At 42.4% G+C, this 20,738-nt stretch overlaps 1 protein-coding gene across 1 annotated transcript in view; it reads right to left on the bottom strand.

Moving 5' to 3' along the window:
- The window catches only part of LOC126226405 (glutamate receptor ionotropic, delta-2-like), a 110,477-nt gene that overhangs the window by 76,032 nt on the left and 13,707 nt on the right, over positions 1–20,738 (bottom strand). The window contains exon 4 of the mRNA XM_049942223.1: positions 1,891–2,248. Within this exon, the coding sequence (XP_049798180.1) occupies positions 1,891–2,248 (358 nt within the window). The remainder of the gene's footprint in view (positions 1–1,890; positions 2,249–20,738) is intronic.

Raw genomic sequence — 20,738 nt, 5'->3', positions numbered from 1 at the left:
TAGTTAAAATGGTTCAAATGGCTCTGAGCACTATGGGACTCAACTGCTGAGGTTATTAGTCCCCTAGAACTTAGAACTAGTTAAACCTAACTAACCTAAGGACATCACAAACATCCATGCCCGAGGCAGGATTCGAACCTGCGACCGTAGCGGTCTTGCGGTTCCAGACTGCAGCGCCTTTAACCGCACGGCCACTTCGGCCGGCGCGGTTACAAGGGGTACAATGTAATGCATGGAAATGCCATACCCAGATTCTAGGAGGGGGACTGAAATGTCGCTTCTCGACCCAGGGAAAGTGCCACCTCTCATTCGCTAGCCGTTTCACTACATCTACATCTACATTTATACTCCGCAAGCCACCCAACGGTGTGTGGCGGAGGGCACTTTACGTGCCACTGTCATTACCTCCCTTTTCTGTTCCAGTCGCATTTGGTTCGCGGGAAGAACGACTGTCTGAAAGCCTCCGTGCGCGCTCCAATCTCTCTAATTTTACATTCGTGATCTCCTCGGGAGGTATAAGTAGGGGGAAGCAATATATTCGACACCTCATCTAGAAACGCACCCTCTCGAAACCTGGACAGCAAGCTACATCGCGATGCAGAGCGACTCTCTTGCAGCGTCTGCCACTTGAGTTTGCTAAACATCTCCGTAACGCTATTACGGTTACCAAATAACCCTGTGACGAAACGCGCCGCTCTTCTTTGGATCTTCTCTATCTCCTCCGTCAACCCGATCTGGTACGGATCCCACACTGATGAGCAATACTCAAGCATAGGTCGAACGAGTGTTTTGTAAGCCACCTCCTTTGTTGATGGACTACATTTTCTAAGGGCTCTCCCAATGAATCTCAACCTGGCAACCGCCTTACCAACAATTAATTTTATATGATCATTCCACTTCAAATCGTTCCGCACGCATACTCCCAGATACTTTACAGAAGTAACTGCTACCAGTGTTTGTTCCGCTATCATATAATCATACAATAAAGGGCCGGCCGAAGTGGCCGTGCGGTTAAAGGCGCTGCAGTCTGGAACCGCAAGACCGCTACGGTCGCAGGTTCGAATCCAGCCTCGGGCATTGATGTTTGTGATGTCCTTAGGTTAGGTAGGTTTAACTAGTTCTAAGTTCTAGGGGACTAATGACCTCAGCAGTTGAGTCCCATAGTGCTCAGAGCCATTTGAGCCATACAATAAAGGATCCTTCTTTCTATGTATTCGCAATACATTACATTTGTCTATGTTAAGGGTCAGTTGCCACTCCCTGCACCAAGTGCCTATCCGCTGCATATCTTCCTGCATTTCGCTACAATTTTCTAATGTTGCAACTTCTCTGTATACTACAGCATCATCCGCGTAAAGCCGCATGGAGCTTCCGACACTATCTACTAGGTCATTTATATATATTGTGAAAAGCAATGGTCCCATAACACTCCCCTGTGGCACGCCAGAGGTTACTTTAACGTCTGTAGACGTCTCTCCATTGATAACAACATGCTGTGTTCTGTTTGCTAAAAACCCTTCAATCCAGCCACACAGCTGGTCTGATATTCCGTAGGCTCTTACTCTGTTCATCAGGCGACAGTGCGGGACTGTATCGAACGCCTTCCGAAAGTCAAGGAAAATAGCATCTACCTGGGGGCCTGTATCTAATATTTTCTGGGTGTCATGAACAAATAAAGCGAGTTGGGTCTCACACGATTGCTGTTTCCGGAATCCATGTTGATTCCTACAGAGTAGATTCTGGGTTTCCAAAAACGACATGATACTCGAGCAAAAAACATGTTCTAAAATTCTACAACAGATCGACGTCAGAGGTATAGGTCTATAGTTTTGCGCATCTGCTCGACGACCCTTCTTGAAGACGCGACCCGACTACAGCGGCAGCTCGTACCTCGACTTCGAGGCCGGTGAAGCCGGCGTCGGAGTGCAGGGCGGCGGGGACGTTGTCGAAGGTGGCCGCGACGAGCGGCTGCCCGCGCAGGTTGGCAGCCTTGTCGCGGAACAGGTCGCGGCCCGAGTGCAGGCGGCCGCGCTTCCACGTGTCGAGACGACGCAGCACCAGCGGGAAGCGCGCCCTGGCCGGGAACGGCACCGTCGACAGCTCGAACCAAGTGTCGCGCCGGGCGCCGCCGTAGCGCCGCAGGAACACCACGTCCACCAGCTTGCGCCACAGGCCGAGCAGCGGCCGCGCCAGCAGCCGGTCGTCGTGCAGCAGCAGCAGCAGTGCGCGGCTGCTCAGCCGCCGCTCCCTACGTAGCACAAGGAGTCCTTAGCGCTAGGATTTCACCCGGAGCAAGTCCCGCGCACTCAACCCCGGTTTCCCCGGTCTTTGTTCGGCGCCTAGGCATCGTTTCAGTTGACCCACGTGGCTTACCGCGTTTGGCTGCAGTTGGTGTGAATGTTAAATTAATATCTTGTTAGGTCTTAAATTTTGCCAGATAGTTAAAAGATACGTTACAACAAAACGTGCACAATTGTCCTCAGCTGTGCCAGGTACTTCCACAGCAAAAATAAAAGAAAACAGTTTAGCACTGAATTCTTTGAATACGAGAACTCAGTAGCCAGATGAATAGCCTATGAAGAAACATACTTCTAGAGAAAAAGCACCCAAAGCTAAAACAGGAAAAACCTAAACTCAAAGAATAATTTGCTTGAAGAAAGAGGAACCACAGTGTACTTGACACTTAAATTTCAGAATTCAGACAGTATATGTGAAACAAGCACAAATGTTCACTATACTTCCGGAGGGCATCAAAATTACTTTGTTCTTGCTAGATCGATCCAAGCTGTTTTTGTGTGTTATTCACTGACTAGTTTTGCTGAAAAGCTTTAGGGGTGGAAGAAGAACTAGCACAGCCGTGAAACGCTGCAGCATTTATCTCCTCCATAACTACTCTGTGTCAAACATACACATCATCATTATTATTTTTAAAAAATGGTTTGAATGACATTTACGAAATTAATAAATCTTTTGGTTAAAAACAGAAAGGATAAAGAATAACGACAGATTATTTTCTTGAGACGTTTGCAACAGCATACAGGACACTAATCACACAGAAACAGACGCAATTCTTTATAACCCCGTTTATAATGCGCAGGTATGGCGTTGGAAGAATTTACAAGTTAAAATTCACCCATTACCCATGCAAATACTAACGAAATATGTCATATAAGCAAATATCTTACTGCTTTCATTAGGCATTTCTACTTTATGGCATTCTTACATTCTTTAATCTTCGTGAGCTACTACATACACAAAACGACTTTCACCTATTTCTATATACCGTTGATTTTAGACAACAGAGTTTATTCGACTGCATCCGTGTCTTTACTACCGACATGACAGATTCAAGACCATTGTTTTCGCATTGTATGTTTGCTCTGCTGTTTCCCTCAAATAACCGTATTATAATAAGTGAATTAGTTAATGAAAATTTGTTCTTATTGCCCATAAATAACATCACGTTTTTTTTCTGTTTTATATTGCTGGCGATGCTTTCAATTCTCTATAAATATTTTTATTTCTTTAATAATGCAGATTCATATTATAAAACTATCTAGAAAAACTTAAATTTCTTAACATTACTGAATTTCATCACAGTGTAACATGTGTTGGACTGTTTGCGGAACTGGCGGCTGTTTAGGGGAGGGCCTTACACTATGGATAGGCATGGAGGGGGGTGATAGGCCGGACTTGTTCCGGGTGAAATCCTAGCGCTAAGGGCACGTCGTAGCACACCCATAGCAGGTGCAACAGTATGAAACCACAATTTCCCTAAGCAGTGCGCGGCTGCTCAGCCGCCGCTCCCTGCGTAGCACACCCATTTTTTTTAGCAGGTTTTCAAAAACAAAAAAAGGCTGCGATAGCTTTCATAGACCTAACAGCTACCTATGACACTGTATGGAAGGAAGGACTTCTACACAAACTGATAAAAGTAATCCCCTGCCGTATGACACCGAGACTTATCGAGACTTATCAACAATATTCTTTCGGATAGATACTTCCAGGTGATACAGGTTCAAATGGTTCAAATGGCTCTGAGCACTATGGGACTTTACATCTGTGATCATCAGTCCCCTAGAACTTAGAACTACTTAAACCTACCTAACCTAAGGACATCACACACATCCATGCCCGAGGCAGGATTCGAACCTGCGACCATAGCAGTCGCGCGGTTCCGGGCTGAGCGCCTAGAACCGCTAGACCACCGCGGCCGGCGGTGATACAGGGTAATGACATAAACAAACAGAGGAAACTGAACAATGGACTGCCTCAAGGATTGGTTTTAGCACCAATGCTCTTTAACACGTTCGCTGCCATCGGCGCACCAGCGCGCCCGGCCAATACTGGTGCACATGCCGTGGACGCGCCTGCGTGGCGAGAGTCTCAGCTGTTGCGAGGCACCACGGTTTAGTCGGGGTGAGGTTCGCGTTTTTGCCCTACAGTTTTTCTCTGTTGTGGGACTGAAATTGGAAAACATTCGTGACACGGCGGGCCCTTCAGAACCTAAGAAGCGTAAAATACGAGACACAATAAACGTAAAAAACTAACGGATGCGGAATTAATACGAATATTAGAAGAAAGCGATTCGGAAACGGAATTGGCAAGTGGGGAGGACGGGTGGGAATCCAGTGAAGACTCTGACGGAGCCGAGTTTGCTTTAGATGATACTGTAGAAATGGCTGCGAATCCAAGCAACAGGGGAAGGACAGAAGGAGTGGTAACAAGTGGTAACGTAGCTGATACAAGTGTTGCATGGGAAAGCGAGCCAGTTGGAATGGTAGATTGCCCGTTTATAAAAAATGAGGGACTGCTAATTCAACCAACGGGAAACACTCCCTTAGATTATTTTCGTCGTTTGCTGACGGACGAATTTCTATTGAAAGTTGTAGAAGGAACAAATCGAAACGCAATTGAATTATTCCTTTCTGTGGGAACCAAAGAACAATCACGAATAAATTGTTGGAAAGATGTGGCGGTTTGCGAATTGTTAGTGTTCTTGGGAGGTTATCCTGCACATGGGAAAAGTAAAGATGAGGAAGTTGCAGGACTATTGGAAAATGGACCCTTTATTTCACGTGAAAGGAATTGCCGATAGTATTTCACGAAATCGTTTTCTTCTGATACTACATGCATTGCATTTTTCTGAAAATCCAAAACAGGTCGATCCAAAACCATCCGACAGGTTGTATAAAATACGTCATGTTATCAATTTTTTCAATGAAAGGATGTGCCATGTATACTACACTGGACGGGAACTGTCACTGGACGAATCAATGATCCTTTGGCGTGAAAGATTACTTTTCTGCCAATACATCAAAAGTAAAAAGCACAAATATGGCATAAAGCTATATATTTTGACAGCTCCCACTGGAATGGCCCTAAAATTCGCGGTATACATTGGCATGCTGGACGATTTAGGAGGAAGAGGCCATGCGCAAAAAATTGCTCTTCGTTTACTGGATGAAAAGTTGAATGTTGGTCACCACGTGTACATGGACAATTACTACAATAGCTTCGCATTGGCTAAGTTGCTCCTGGATAAGAAGACTCACTGTGCGGGAACTCTGAGGGCGAATAGGAAGGATACAGCCAAGGAAATACACAAGGCAAAATTACGAAAAGGTGAAGCCGTTGCCAGATTTGTGGAACGAGTTATGATAGGTAAGTGACGTGATAAGAGGGAGGTTTGCTACATTTCTAATGCATTTAGCCGGACGGTGTGGTCGTGCGGTTCTAGGCGCTTCAGTCTGGAACCGCGTGACTGCTACGGTCCCAGGTTCGAATCCTGCCTCGGGCATGGATGTGTGTGATGTCCTTAGGTTAGTTAGGTTTAAGTAGTTCTAAGTTCTAGGGGACTGATGACCACAGCTGTTAAGTCCCATAGTGCTCAGAGCCATTTGAACCATTTCTAATGCATTTGCAAATGAAGTGGTTGAAGTTGAAAACAAAAGAAAGCAGAAGAAATCTAAGCCCTAGGTCATTGTAAACTACAATAAATTTATGTCGGGAGTTGATCGGCACGATCAGATGTTATCATATTACCTCTCGAAACGAAAAACTATACGCTGGTACAAGAAACCTTTTATCCTTTTATCATATCAGCGCACAGTCCGCTGCAGATTGAAAATCTCATTCTGGAACCTTTTATCCTCGTTATGGAAATGATGCTGACAAATGAACATGCATTACACAATAAGTATTCTGGCACAAAAATGCCGTTCCAAGAATTCAGACTCAGTATTATAAGAGCACTATTGCCACAAAAACAGATAGAACGGCCAGCCAGAAATCCCCAACATGTTGCGGTAAAACGAGAATCAACTGGAAAATCAAAAACACCGAGAAAAAAGTGCAGATCAAGCGCCAGCCGAGGACAACGAACAGACACGATTTACAAGTGCCCAAATTGCCCAAATAAAGCAGGGTATTGTTTGAATTGTTGTCTTATTCACCAACTCTAAAGGCAGATAGCACTTTCGTTGTTCCATCATTTTTCGACAGTTATGTGTAGGTACTATTGTTGAACTTTGTATTTATTTTATTTGTTTGAGTGTAATCGGTCAAGTTCTTGATTGTATCTTTCCTGAGCTTTGACATACATTGTATTCCGGAAGTTTCTTCAAGATCTTGTGTTTGTTTTTGAATGCTGTTTATTCTGTATTTTTTGTTCAATAAGTATGTCGTTTGCCAGTAGGATGTTTCGTTTTATTTTTGAATATAAAATAAAAATGTAGTACTCTAAACTGTCACAATTTTCAGGAAAAATAAAAGCGACGCACTAGCGCGTCCATGGCCACCCGCTACAGAATGTGGCCTGATATGCCACTGACACCTTAGTGCGCCCCAAAAAAATTTGATTCACATGAGTAAATTTTATCATTTACTTATAAAATAAATAAATTTTATATTATTTTAGCAATACAGTTTGAGATTCTATTAAAAAAATTGGTTACGTGGCAACGCAAGGCCAATTACAGTGGCAGTGAACGTGTTAATCTTCACATCTCTGACCTGCCTGAAAGCATCTCAAGGAAGTTCAACTATGCAGCCCTAGCTATCCAAAGCAAGCAGTTTGAAGACACTGAAAACATCCTCACAACTGACCTAAACAAAATGCATGAGTATTTCACCAAATGGAGGCTAATACCAAATCCCACCAAGACTGAAGTCAGCTGTTTTCATTTGAACAACAGAATGGCGGGATATGAGCTGAAGGTTCATATGAATAACAGTCAACTGCGATATCAGCCATATCCAAAGCACCTGGGGGTCACTCTAGGTAGGACATTATCCTTCAAAAGACACCTGGAACATTTATCCAATAAAATAAGCTCACGGAACAGCCTCATTCGGAGGCTCTGCAGCACGAACTGGGGAGCAGCAGCAGACGCACTACGAACCTCTGCACTCGCCTTAGTGTACTCTGCAGCCGAGTACTGTGCACCAGCGTGGTTAACCAGCAAGCATGTAAACAAGGTGGACACTCAGCTCAACGCTGCTATGAGAACCATAACCGGATGCATAAAGACTACCCCACCATATTGGCTTCCAACATATACAGCTCCACCCTCCCTGCGAAGACAGTATGCTCTGATGAAGGAATACACAAAAATAATGAATAACCCCCTTCTTCCTATCCATGAAGATGTCCCAACTTTGGAAAGAATACGATTCCGCTCCAGAAATCCCCCTTTAAGACTGGCCCAACAACTGTCAGCTGCCAACTTCAGCATGGGTACTAAATGACACGAGAGCTGGAGTGATAGTGCCGCCCCTGACAACCATGAACTTATCTGTCCGTCAGAGAAACCTAAGGGCTTTGAACTTCCATGACAGCTGTGGAAAAGCCTAAACAGAATCCGAACAGGACATGGATTATGTGCACACAATCTACACCAGTGGAGAAAGCTTCCCAGCTCTAGCTGTGACTGTGGGGCACCTAATCAAACAATACAGCATATCACCCAGGACTGTGAATTAAGAGCCTACCAGGGTAGTCGGGCTGACTTCTTCAACGCCACACCGCCCTGCCTCGAATGGATCGCCAATTTGGACGTCAGAATTTGGAGACTTGTGTAACGCAAAATATCTCCTGTGATGTTACTTTTTATTGTGTTTATGTATTATATTTTATCTGAATATGTATCCTTCACTTATGTATTTTATAGTGTATTTTATCATGTAATTTCATAATGTAATAAGTGTAAACTATGTGTGTAGCGCCATACGCTAAATAAAAAAATAATAACCAGGTGTAGCAGTATGAAACAAGAATTTCCCAATAGATGGTGGTAGCCGCCAGTGTAGGGCCCGTGAGAGCGCGTCTGCTACGCCATCTGCTTCCTGTAACGGCTGACGACGAATGTCAACAGACAATAACCCAAGTTCCATACATCGGTGTCTGTTTCAAACCTCACCTGTAAACATGTCGACTTATGTGCCTACGAACTACGATTTGCGGACAGCATTGATTTTCTTTTATCATTTGAAGAAAACTGCTGCAGAATCGGATCGAATGCTTGTCAAAGCTTTCGGCGAACATGCCATTGGGAAAGCACAGTGTTTCGAGTGGTTCAAAAAATTCAAAAGTGGTGATTTAGACGTGAGAAATGACGAACGCGGAAAACCACCGAAAAATTTCGAAGATAATGAATTGCAGGCCGTATTGGATGAAGATGATACTCAAACTCAGCAGGAACTCGCGGAACAATTGAATGTGACGCAGAAAGCCGTTTCTCTTCGGTTGAAAGCTATGGGAAAGGTGCAGAAAGTTGGAAAATGCGTCATGGAGCAAATAAAAATGACTGACATATATGATTGTTTTGATTTATGTTTTATTTAATAAAAGATGTTAGCTTAGTAAAAGTTGTTATGGACAGAAAGAAGAAACGGTGCTTCCGTTATAGAAGAATTTAGAATCACAAGAAGTTTATCTTCCTGTGTCAGTCAAACATACTTGCAGTTCCTTGGGAACATCTTGAAAAGGGAAGGGGGTAATTTAGAAAAGACTATCTTACAAGGTAAAATCGAAGGCAGAAAACTACGAGGAAGAGCAACAAGTAGACCAAGTGAAGAAGATTGCCGGCCTACTATTTGACGTTATATTTAGAAGAGTTGAAGATCGCTATGGATGGAGACGTCTAGTCGAAGATTCATTTCCTTAAAAATGGATGAAAAATGAAGCTACGACACTCAGCAATAGGCAAAACGACTAATGATGACGATGCCATTAACTGTTACAACTTCCAAACTACAGTCCAAGACGGAAGACATAAGACTAAAAAATCAATATCTATGACAGGGGACGTGTATCGTTCGAAGGCACGCTTTTTAGACTGTCACCTCTACCCAGTCCAGTAACAGAAGTTTAATATATATTTTCTTATTCCATTTTTAAATCACAACATTCACTTTTTACATGCTGCAGTCCTTTTTTTGAAATTACAAAAAATTGTCTGGAGAATTAAAATTTTTTCAAATGTGAAATATTTTCCAAGGTGCAACATGATCATGTACATAGTAAAATTACTATTCTATTAAATTTTAAAAGCATTGCAATCGAGACGCTCTTGTCAATATTATATACAGTTGTCTGTCTCTCACAGTATACTAAACATCAGTAATCGAAATCAAATTAAGAAGACGTATTATAAAAAAACTTGTTACAAGTTAAATGTATTTTTAAACTGAAGTTGTTGGAAACTAACACAAATTTCCATTTTGAAAACAGATAAAATTTTAAATACATTAACGAAATTCAGTTAGTCTGCAGATATCACATGTCCCACGGTAAAAGACCTACATCTGTTTCAAGGTACACGATGGTGGTCTACAAATGCTGCATGAAACTCAATCTTATGTCTAGCAACAAGAAAAAAGCAGAAAATGACGGAAACTTATGGCGATCTCTAGTGCGCATTCCCTCACAGTCAGTAGCCTGAAGCTCTGACCAATAAACATCATGTGTTCCGGTGTACACTATTCTCTAGGCTGGGTACAACACTCTTCCAGACAATATCAACGAGTCATCATTGCAGTCAGTGGACTCATAGAAATGCCCGGGTGTTGCAGCTTGTAGAAATATGGGACTGAATAAATCGTAGGCTCAGCTGTAGGTAGACTTCGGTTGGATACCGTAAAACTTCAGTGAGTCCACAAAGGAGATTGCTTACTAAGCATTCGTGTGACTCAAACTAGAATAATGCTCAAGAGTGTGGAAATCACACCAGATAGTACTGACAAGGGATACTGAATGTACACAAAGACGAAAAGCAGGAATAGCCACAAAGTTTTTTGACCTATGCGAGAGCATGACTGAGATGCTGAAGAACACAACATGGCTGTCGTTTGAAGACATATGCCAACTATTTTGTGAAATCCACCTATTTAAAAAGTTATAAGAACCAGCACTAACTAAAAAAAATGTTCAGTTGTGTGTGAAATCTTATGGGACTTAACTGGTAAGGTCATGAGTCCCTAAGCTTACACACTACTTAACCTAAATTATCCTAAGGATAAACGCACACACCCATGCCCGAGGGAGGATTCGAACCTCCGCCAGGACTAGCCGCACAGTCTAAGACAGCAGCGCCTTAGACCCCAGCACTAACTAAGGAATGTAGGAGTACGAGGTGCGACAATAAAGTAATGAGACTGATTTTCTTTGCAAGATGTGGCAACCCTGCAGGCTTTCATAGGCACAATGTCTTTGACCTTGGTCTATAAGCTGCTTCTAGTCCGAACAGCACATCGATGCAACTGCTCAGTCGTGAGTTGTGCTGTTATAAGTTAACACGTGTTTGTGTCTTTCATCACGAAAATGGAACCGCATAATATTGCCCAACAGTATGCCATTTCTTTTTGCGTTAAATTGGGTGAAAATGCGACGACAACTTACGGTAAGTTCAGAGGGCTTTTGGAGAGGAGGTTATGTCAAGAGCTCAAGTTTTTCGTTGGCATAAAATGTTTAGTGAAGGCAAACGAATGTTGAAGATGAAGACCGCAGTGGACGACCATCAACCTCACGGACGGATGTCAACTTGGCCAGGGTGCGTGACTCGTACGATCTGATCGAAGATTATCCGTGAAAATGATTGCAGAAGAACTGAACATCAATTGAAAAGCGGTTCGTCTAATAATAACTGAATATCTTGGTATGAGAAACATTTGTGCAAAAATAGTCCCCAAAAATCTCACACCACAACAGCGAGAAACACGGAAAAATGTGGCAGCTGATCTGTTAGAGCAAACGGAAATCAATCTAGAATTGTTGAGCCATGTTATCACTGGTGATGAAAGTTGGTTTTTTCAGTATGATCCAGAGACAAAACGCCAAAGTTCGCAATGGTGCTCAAAGGAATTACCCAGACCAAAAAAAGCTCGCATGTCAAAGTCAAAAGTGAAATGCATGATTGTGTGCTTCTTTGATTCCAAGGGAATTGTTCATAAAGAATGGGTGCCTCCTGGACAAACAGTTAACTAATATTACTACAAAGAAATTTTAGAAAGACGTCGTAAAAGGGTTCTTCGTGTCCGTGTCAACATTGCTGATAATTGGATTCTGCATCACGATAATGCGCCATCCCATACTGCTCTGTCAGTACAGCAATTTTTAACCTCAAAACAAATTTCAGTACTACCACAGCCACCTTATTCATCAGATATCGCTCATTGCGACTTTTTTCTATTTCAAAGAGTCAAAACGGCGGTCAAGGGACACCATTTTCAAACAACACAAGACGTCCAAAATGCTGTGACGAGGGTCTTGGAGGATATTGCAGAAAAATGAGTCCCAGAAATGTTACCATCAATGGCAGAAGCGCTGGAAAAAGTGCGACTACAACGGTAAGCAACATTTTTTTCACATCAGTCTAATTACTTTATTGTCGCACCTCGTATACTACAACCCCGTAAATACCACTCACGCAGTATCGGCGAAGAGAAGTTTACACCAATTGCAATGTGCATACGGCATTGAAGTAATAATTCTTCCCGTGCTCCATACACGAATGGAACAGTATGAAGCCATAGCAATTTGTAATATCGAAAAAACCGTCTGCTATGTGCTTCACAGTGGCTTGCAGAGTCTAGATGCAGGTATACATGAAGAATGATGTGAGGACGTGATGGCTACTTGGCGTGTCTAACCTTAATAGAATTTTTCAGGTGGGGTTCTCAGCGCGCCATGTCCAGAGGTTCAGTTGTTTCACTAGTGCATCATTCGAAGACTTGACAGCAAGTGTTCGAATGATGCACTAGTGAAACGATTTAATAAACGAAATCCAGGGATTTGTGGCACTATATGACATCATCGTTTACTTGGAGAGATGCATATGGGACCAGAAGATGGCATAGCAGAATGCCGGAACTGGTAGCCTCCAAAATAAAATAAAATAACATCTCAGTTACACAGCTGTTGAAGAATTTAATTGATATTGACAATTGAGATCCCACACACTGTTGACTGCAGAACGAAGGTGACGCGATGGAATCAGGACAGCAGTGTGACAGGAAAAGTAGGCACAAGTCCTTCCAGGACTAGTCACGAGAAGACCGTAGGATTGTTCGGCTGCCTGTTACGAATATATGGGTGAAAAGAGATGAAACCCGAGCAGAACAAGAAGAATGTTACTGCGAACCGTCAGGGGCAGTTTACTGGAAGCGCGGTTAAGATCTCTGGTTGACATGGTTCACTGGAACAAAGATTACTGGTAAGCCAGCGTGTCGGCACGAATCTCTCTGATTTTATCTTCATGGTCTTTTAGCGGTATATACGCAGCAGGAACCCATACATTTGTTGACCCTTCTAGGAAAGTACGGTCTCGGAGCGTTAACAATAAACCACGTCGCGATGCAGAACGCCTCTCTTGTGGTGTCTGCTAGTGCAGTTGATAGATCATCTGAGTGACACTTTCGTGCTTATGAAATGATCCTGTAACGAAAAGTGCTGCTCTTCTTTGGATCTTCTCCGTTTTAGAGAAAGCTATCTTATTTGGTACGGATCCCATATTGACGAGCAATACTCAAGGATTGGTTGGACTACGGTTTTGTAAGAGCCTTTGTTGAAGGACTATAGTACCCGAGGACTCTACCAGTGAATGTCAGTCTCGCATCTACCTTTCCTGCGATTAGTGTAAAGGTCGTTCCTCTATAAATGGCTCCGTACGCACAGTCCCAGATATTTCATGGCAGTAACTGCTTCCAGTGATTGATCTGCAATCGTGTACTCATACGATAATGGGTCTTTCTACATATACGCAGTACGTTATACTTGCCTATGCTGAGAGTCCATTGCCACTAGCTACAAAATGTTTCCAATGGCTCTAAGCACTATAGGATTTAACATCTGAGGTCATCAGTCCCCTAGACTTAGAACTACTTAAACCTAACTAACCTAAGGATAGCACACACACCCATGCCTGAGGCAGGATTAGAACCTGCGCCCGTAGCAGCAGCGCGGTTCCGGACTGAAGCGCTTAGAACCACTCGGCCACAGCGGTCGGCACTCACTACACCTAACGTCGTTCCTCTGCAGGTATTCCTGGATTTAGTTACAATTTTCTAGCGCTGCAACTTTTCTGTAAACAACAGCAATAGCGAAAAGCCTCATGGAACTTCTGATGTTGTCTCCTACGTCATTTCGAAGTTATGGAACGTATTGTTTAATAGGTGCCTTTTAAAAGCCAGTTTAAATAATGTCGATTTAACAATCCTTTTAATCTCCCTGGGCAATGTATAGTACAATTTTATTCCTTGGTGAAAAAAGCTGTCCTGAGTTTTATGTTTATTGTGTATTGGTTAATGTAAGTTGAGTCTTGAACTTGTTCAGTGGGCATATGCAGGGGTGTTTCTGCCGAAATTATCAAGATTATTTTTTAAGCACGTAACTGATTGGCGAGTGTACTCACATGGTGTAGCTAAATCCCATTATGTTTTGAACATGTCTTTACAATTTGCTCGATTACTATTTCCGATTTTTCCAAACAGCACGCACAAGCCAACTATCACTACGTTGCACCGCTTCTTGCGAGAGCTATCAGCAGATCCAGTTAACCGGCGAAGAACTCTTGTCTTCGTGACAGCGATATAAACTCTTCATGCTGGTGCCAAAAAGTGCTTTATTAGCTATTTGGAGGACAAGGGCGATTCTTGAAACTAAGACGGAAAATGAAGAAGTGTTTAAACTGCACCTGCACCTGCTAGAAAATCAAGAAATTAGGGGTCTACATTGCAATACTTGTATCACTTAGTAAAAAGCGTATACTACGTCCAAAATGAGATGGGCTCAAAAATAATCTTTGGAGAAACAATAAGGAGTTGTCTTAATAGCTGGAAGTGGAGATCGTGATGATGATATTATGATGATGATACCTCCGAAGTTCTAAATATTTCATTTTCTGTTGGTGTATCCGATACTGCAGCAGAAGCCCTGCTGTAGCATGATCACAGGAGAGTGCAGCATTGACATAAGTGTGAGTAAAACGTGAAGGGACACTCTGATATGGATAGTGAATAACAAAGTAGCGACAGCCATACAGGACGAACAGAAAGCTTATAATGTATATTTACAGACAAAAACGTATAGCGAAAAAGAAGCTTTTTAATCGGCTTCTGACATTGCATACAGATTTTGCACTGAAACTTACTATGTGTGGAAAATTTTTACACAAAAGAGAATTTTAACTATCACAGACCCATCTTCACACCTATATTTTACGAAGTTAACTTACTAAACACGAATAAGAGACTCTCTTTCCATTTTATCTTTTTACAAACACTATTTCGTTTGTTCTGAAGTACTTATTAACTGGTTACTTTATACACAGCGTTGTCGCAGATAATAACTGCGACCACTGAGATAGTCCATTACCTATGTCCGTTGAACAAGCTGACTTTTCTAAACGCATATACTTTCCGAAACAAAAAATATATTTGTCATTGTCATCAACTGTCCTTATCCCAACGACTAGTCTTACTCAAAAACTTTCATTATTTACAGTACGAAAGTGCGAAAGTTTCTCACGGGTCCCCTGTTTATGATTAATGCCCAGCCGATTGACAGCGGAAATGCCGTTCTAATACCACGGGGAAAACTTAACACCACCGACCGAGGCATACCTTTTCAATTGACAATTAAAATTGCATTTGCGGTCAGTACGAACAAGTCGAAGGGACAAATGCTTCAAAGAATATGACTGCATTAACCAAATCCCGCCTTTACTCACGGACATTTTAAGTAGCTTTTTCAATGGTAGCTAAATCAACTAAAATTTTTGTATCCCTAAAGGAAATGAAAAACAAGAAGTACACGAAGATTATATTCTTATGTCAAATATTGTTTACACCGAAGTATTGCAATGCTGTATGAAAGACTGTCTTCAAAATTATGTGCATGGAAATGTTTATACAAGGATGTATCATAAATTCATTATTAGAATTTCCCATCGTTCAGTTCACTTTTAAAGATGTTTTCTCTTTATTCCCAGAACTACCCTCATCCCAACGGCTACAGCTATTCCAAATACTGTCATTATTTAAATCTATAAAAGTGCGAAAGTTTCGCACGGCTCCTCTGGTAACAGAATAATGAAGTCAGTTAACAGTCAGTTATATAGGAAACCAAATAATTTACCGCATTACTGAGATAGAGACATCAAGCTTCATGAGGTTATATGCGTAGCACTATTAACAAAAACTAAAAGAATAGAGCTAAAAATATAACAAAAGTAGAGGTTGGTAAAACTATGGCTGTGACGTCTCTGCTATACGGGAGCGAAACGTGGATCCCCACAAAAAAAAGGATAAGAGGAAAATACAAACAGCTGAAATCAAATTTCTAAGAACAGTGAAAAATTCCGCACGTCACGATCGGATGAAGAAATAACAAATTAGAGAAGAACTGAATGTTAAACGGATAAGCAACACCGTAGAGAAATGTAGAAACAGGTGGAATGAACATGTGAGTAGAATGCCAGAAGAAAGAGTGACAAGAAACTATTGAGATACAGTTCGAGAGGAAGAAGAAACATTCGGAGGCCCAAAATGAGATGGGCTTAACAGTAACCTTTAAAGAAAAAAAAAAAAAAACAGATTGTTGGCTGGAACTGAAGGTGATGGTGATGATGATAACTCCGAAGTTCTGAATATTTCATTCCCTATAGATATATCTGGTACAAGAACATACGGAGAACAGAACGGGAAGAAGATGGTCGGAAGAACGCAAGAGAGAACACAGTGAACGCATGAAGACAATTTGGGAAGAACGAAGAAAGAAGAAGAAATCATGACTACTCAAGTTCAATCGTTCTCTCAAAAGGGAATAATCGAAAATAATAATATCTGGTACTAATGCAGGATGCCTCCTGATTCGAGCCCTTCTGTGGCGTGATCACAGGGGAGTGCGACAATAACACATGCATGAACAAAACAGTGAAGGTGCCTCTAAGACCACCCTCTCCTCCACCTTTCGACACACCTTAGATTTCGCATGGGGCATAGCGCCACTCAGGTCAGTAGTGTCGACATGACTGCGTCGCTCACCAGCGCCTAGGAATAGATAGAGCCTGGATTATAATGTCATAAAAATCAGCGAAATATGCAGGCATTTACAACCTAAAACTGATATAAATATGAGCTTAAAAATAAAATATGACTTTATATAAGTTTATTTGATTTGATTTTAACAGGAGAGCTAAAACAGCTTAGGTCTAACCCGCCACTGCCCGCACCGAAACTAGGTTTATTGTGCGGTATCGCTCCCTGTATATCTAGTAAAGCCAACCAGTGCCCTTAAATAGTGCAAGGAGTCCCTCTACCAGTTTTTTGTTAGACACAATTTCTTCAGGTCTAGTTGTCCCGAAGATTCTGTATCTTTTACTCTCCAATGCCATGCATACAAAGATTAGGTCTGATGCAGTTTCTTCACCCTCATCACAGATCCTACATTTAGGGTCCTCTTCCATTATACCCATTGTGTGTAGGTGTTTTTTGAAGTTTCCATGGCCGGTCATCAGTCCAGTCATGAGTTTGATCTCTTTTCTGTTCAATCCCAGGATTACAGAGCTTCTTTTAAGACATGGCTTGGGCATCATTACCTTACCATGTTTTTGTTTATGGACCTTGGTCCAATATCCTACGTGCTGTTTCCTAAGCCAGTTCCGTAGTTCTAATTTGATCGTAGCGTTGGTGATTGCCAAGGCAGGTTCCGGTCCAATAAATGGAGTTGTTGCCCCCATCCTAGCCAATCTCTCGGCTTGTTCATTGCCACAGATCCTTGAGTGGCCAGGGACCCACACTAGGTACACCGTATTGCTTCCCCCTAGCTCCACCAGAGTCCTGTGGCAATCTGCAACAATTTTAGATCTTGTTACAGGAACTGCCAATGATTTCAGGGCTGTCTGGCGGTCTGAATAGATGTAGATGCTATGATCATTGTAGCACCTACTCATACTCTCCTCCACACATGCCCTGATTGCAGTAATTTCGGCTTGGAATACAGAGGCCAGTAAGTTTATTTAAAAACATTGTTGTTGATTTTTTACACACACTCTAAGACAAAAAACTACGCACCGAGACGGAATTGTTCGAACGGGGCAGGAATCGGTCGCTGTGATTCACATGTACAGACAAACAAATGATTAAAATTTCAGAAAAATTGGATAGTTTATACAAGAGAAAAAGCTTCACAAATTGAGCAAGTCAATAAAGCGTTGGTCCAACTCTGGCTCTTATGCAGGCTTGGTATTGATTGATAAAGTTGTTGCATGTTTTCCTCAAGGATATAGCGCCAAATTCTGTCCAATTGGCACGTTAGATCTTCAAAATCCCGAGCTGTTTTGAGAGCCTCGCCCATAATATTCCAAACGTTCTCGATTGGGGAGGGATCCAGCGACGTTGCTGCCGAAGGTAGGATTTGGCAACACGAAGACAAGGAGTAGAAACTCTCGCCGTGTGCGGACGGACATTATCCTGCAGAAATGTAAACCCGGGATGGCTTGTCATGAAGGGTAACAAATAGGGCATAGAATATCCTCGATGTACCGCTGTGTTGTAGGGCTGCCACGGGTGACAACCAAAGGGTCCTACTATGAAATGAAATGGCATCCCAGACCATCACTCCTGACTGTCGAGCCGTATGGCGACGATAGTCATGTTCGTATCCACCGCTGTCCGGGGTGTCTCCACACATGTCTTTTCTTCTCTGGTCATCGGGGCTCAGTTTCAAGTGGGGCTCATCACTGAAGACAACTGTACACCAGTGAGTGAGATTCCAGGCCGGACACACGTGTGCGATATTTATCGTGTCGGAAGCTGCTTTTGTTGGCTTCGAGAGCGCTTAGTCGACTCCTGTCGGCGAACCGACTAGCATTTTATTATGCTTCTCCATTATAGTACCAATAAATAAGGCTTCTTACAAGGGAACCTCCCCATCGCACCCCCCTCAGATTTAGTTATAAGTTGGCACAGTGGATAGGCCTTGAAAAACCGAACACAGATCAATCGAGAAAACAGGAAGAAGTTGTGTGGAACTATGAAAAAAATAAGCAAAATATACAAACTGAGTAGTCCATGCGCAAGATAGGCAACATCAAGGATAGCGCGAGCTCAGGAGCGCCGTGGTCCCATGGTTAGCGTGAGCAGCTGCGTAACGAGAGGTCCTTGGTTCAAGTCTTCCCTCGAGTGAAAAGATTACTTTCTTTATTTTCGCAAAGTTATGATCTATCCGTTTGTTCATTGACGTCTCTGTTCACTGTAATAAGTTTCTAACATTCTGCGTGGTGACTGTTTGTTCTATATCGTGTCTCCCTACCACTTTCGCGCAACGACGCTCTGAGCGTGTTTTTTAGGGAATTGACTAGTTTGAACCTGGGACCTGTTGCTGTTAAGGAGACGCCAGACCACACATGACATGTAGGGTTCAGAAGAGTTCAGTGAGACTAGCGATGATATAACCAAATACTTAATGATTTCAGCGTCAGCTCCACTGCACTCCCTGTAAAAGAATCTTAATACTAACTAAATTTAGTGGAAGGGGTTCAAGACTTTCCTATTTTTAGTTAGCTGGTAAAATAACGTCGAAAAAGCATTCAAGTTTACCACTGGAAATTTTATTCTACTCACAAAACATTGTTTATAAATGGCACTATTGATAAAAGGAAATGTTTTAATACAGGATGATAAAAACCAACTGCGTTCAACAAAAATGTGAACGAATATTCCCTGGGTGGGTTTCCAAGTTCTACAATGGATCGAAGGATGACCTATGCCATATCACATCTATAATCTAGGTTTAAATTAAGTTTCACAAGAGAGAAAACTATCAAAATGGTCTACAGTGACTCTCAATTATATTTAATTACTTATTTAACTTGTCGTAAATTACAGTGGCTGATGTGGCTTCTCAATAAGTATATAACAGAAAAATCATCTCGTTTCAGATTTTTACTTCAAGTGGCAAATGTGAACACCATGAGTTTAATTGACGATCGACACTAGTATTACGCACAAAGGGGGTGTAACAGATGAGACTTCTGCAGTTCTGAGTGAAGCTTTATGCGCTGTTATGCGGCATCGCGTGCGTTCATTACCTTGTCAGTGTTCGTCAGGGGGCGATGGGCAGCACAGCTCCGCTCATCTCGACGTCTCAGGAGCAACTCTCCCCTAACTTCTCCTTACTACAATTTACCGAAGTTGGTTTAAAAAAACTATCTGGCTGTGTTTTCATCTGCCCAATCAGGGTCTCAATGTTAACCTTAAGCTCCGCCTACAAAAAAAAAAAAAAAAAAAAAAAAAATGGCTCTGAGCACTATGGGACTCAACTGCTGTGGTCATAAGTCCCCTAGAACTTAGAACTATTTAAACCTAACTAACCTAAGGACAACACACACATCCATGCCCGAGGCAGGATTCGAACCTGCGACCGTAGCGGTCGTGCGGTTCCAGACTTACAAAAATTCTGTCTATCCAATGAGAAACGTTATACTTTTCATGGTGGGGCAATGTTTTTAAAGTTTGCAACGTAACAGAGACGCGAAAGAGTCTCACGCTAAAACTTGCAGCTAGTGTGGTCCTTTTAGCGTTATCGTAAGATCTACGAGGTGTGGCTAGAAAAAAACCGGACTAGTACTGATGAAACAATAAAACGAATGCAATAAGGCTGAAAGTCGCATGGCCTGTCACGTGACTCTCGCTCCGCCTACTGCTCGAGTTTCATCTGCCTCCTGCACTCAGTCTGCCCGTGGCGTCTGTTTTGTCTGTGCGTCGGAAAATGTTGAGTGTACAGAAAGAACAGCGTGTTAACATCAAATTTTGTTTCAAACTAGGAAAATCTGCAAGTGAAACGTTTGTAATGTTACAACAAGTGTACGGCGATGATTTTTTATCGCGAACACAAGTGTTTGAGTGGTTTAAACGATTTAAAGATGGCCGCGAAGACACCAGTGATGACACTCGCACTGGCAGACCATTGTCAGCAAAAACTGATGCAAACATTGAAAAAATCGGTAAACTTGTTCGACAAGATCGCCGTTTAACAATCAGAGCAGTGTCTGAGTTAACAGGAGTCGACAAGGAAAGTGTCGAACAAGTTTACCGATTTTTTCAATGTTTGCATCAGTTTTTGCTGACAATGGTCTGCCAGTGCGAGTGTCATCACTAATGTCCTCGCGGCCATCTTTAAATCGTTTAAACCACTCAAACACTTGTGTTCGCGATAAACAATCATCGCCGTACACTTG

Source organism: Schistocerca nitens, chromosome 1, assembly GCF_023898315.1.
Source record: "Schistocerca nitens isolate TAMUIC-IGC-003100 chromosome 1, iqSchNite1.1, whole genome shotgun sequence".
Lineage (NCBI taxonomy): Eukaryota > Metazoa > Arthropoda > Insecta > Orthoptera > Acrididae > Schistocerca > Schistocerca nitens.
The sequence above is the reverse complement of the archived record's forward strand: the minus strand, read 5'-3'. Positions and strand labels throughout refer to the sequence as shown.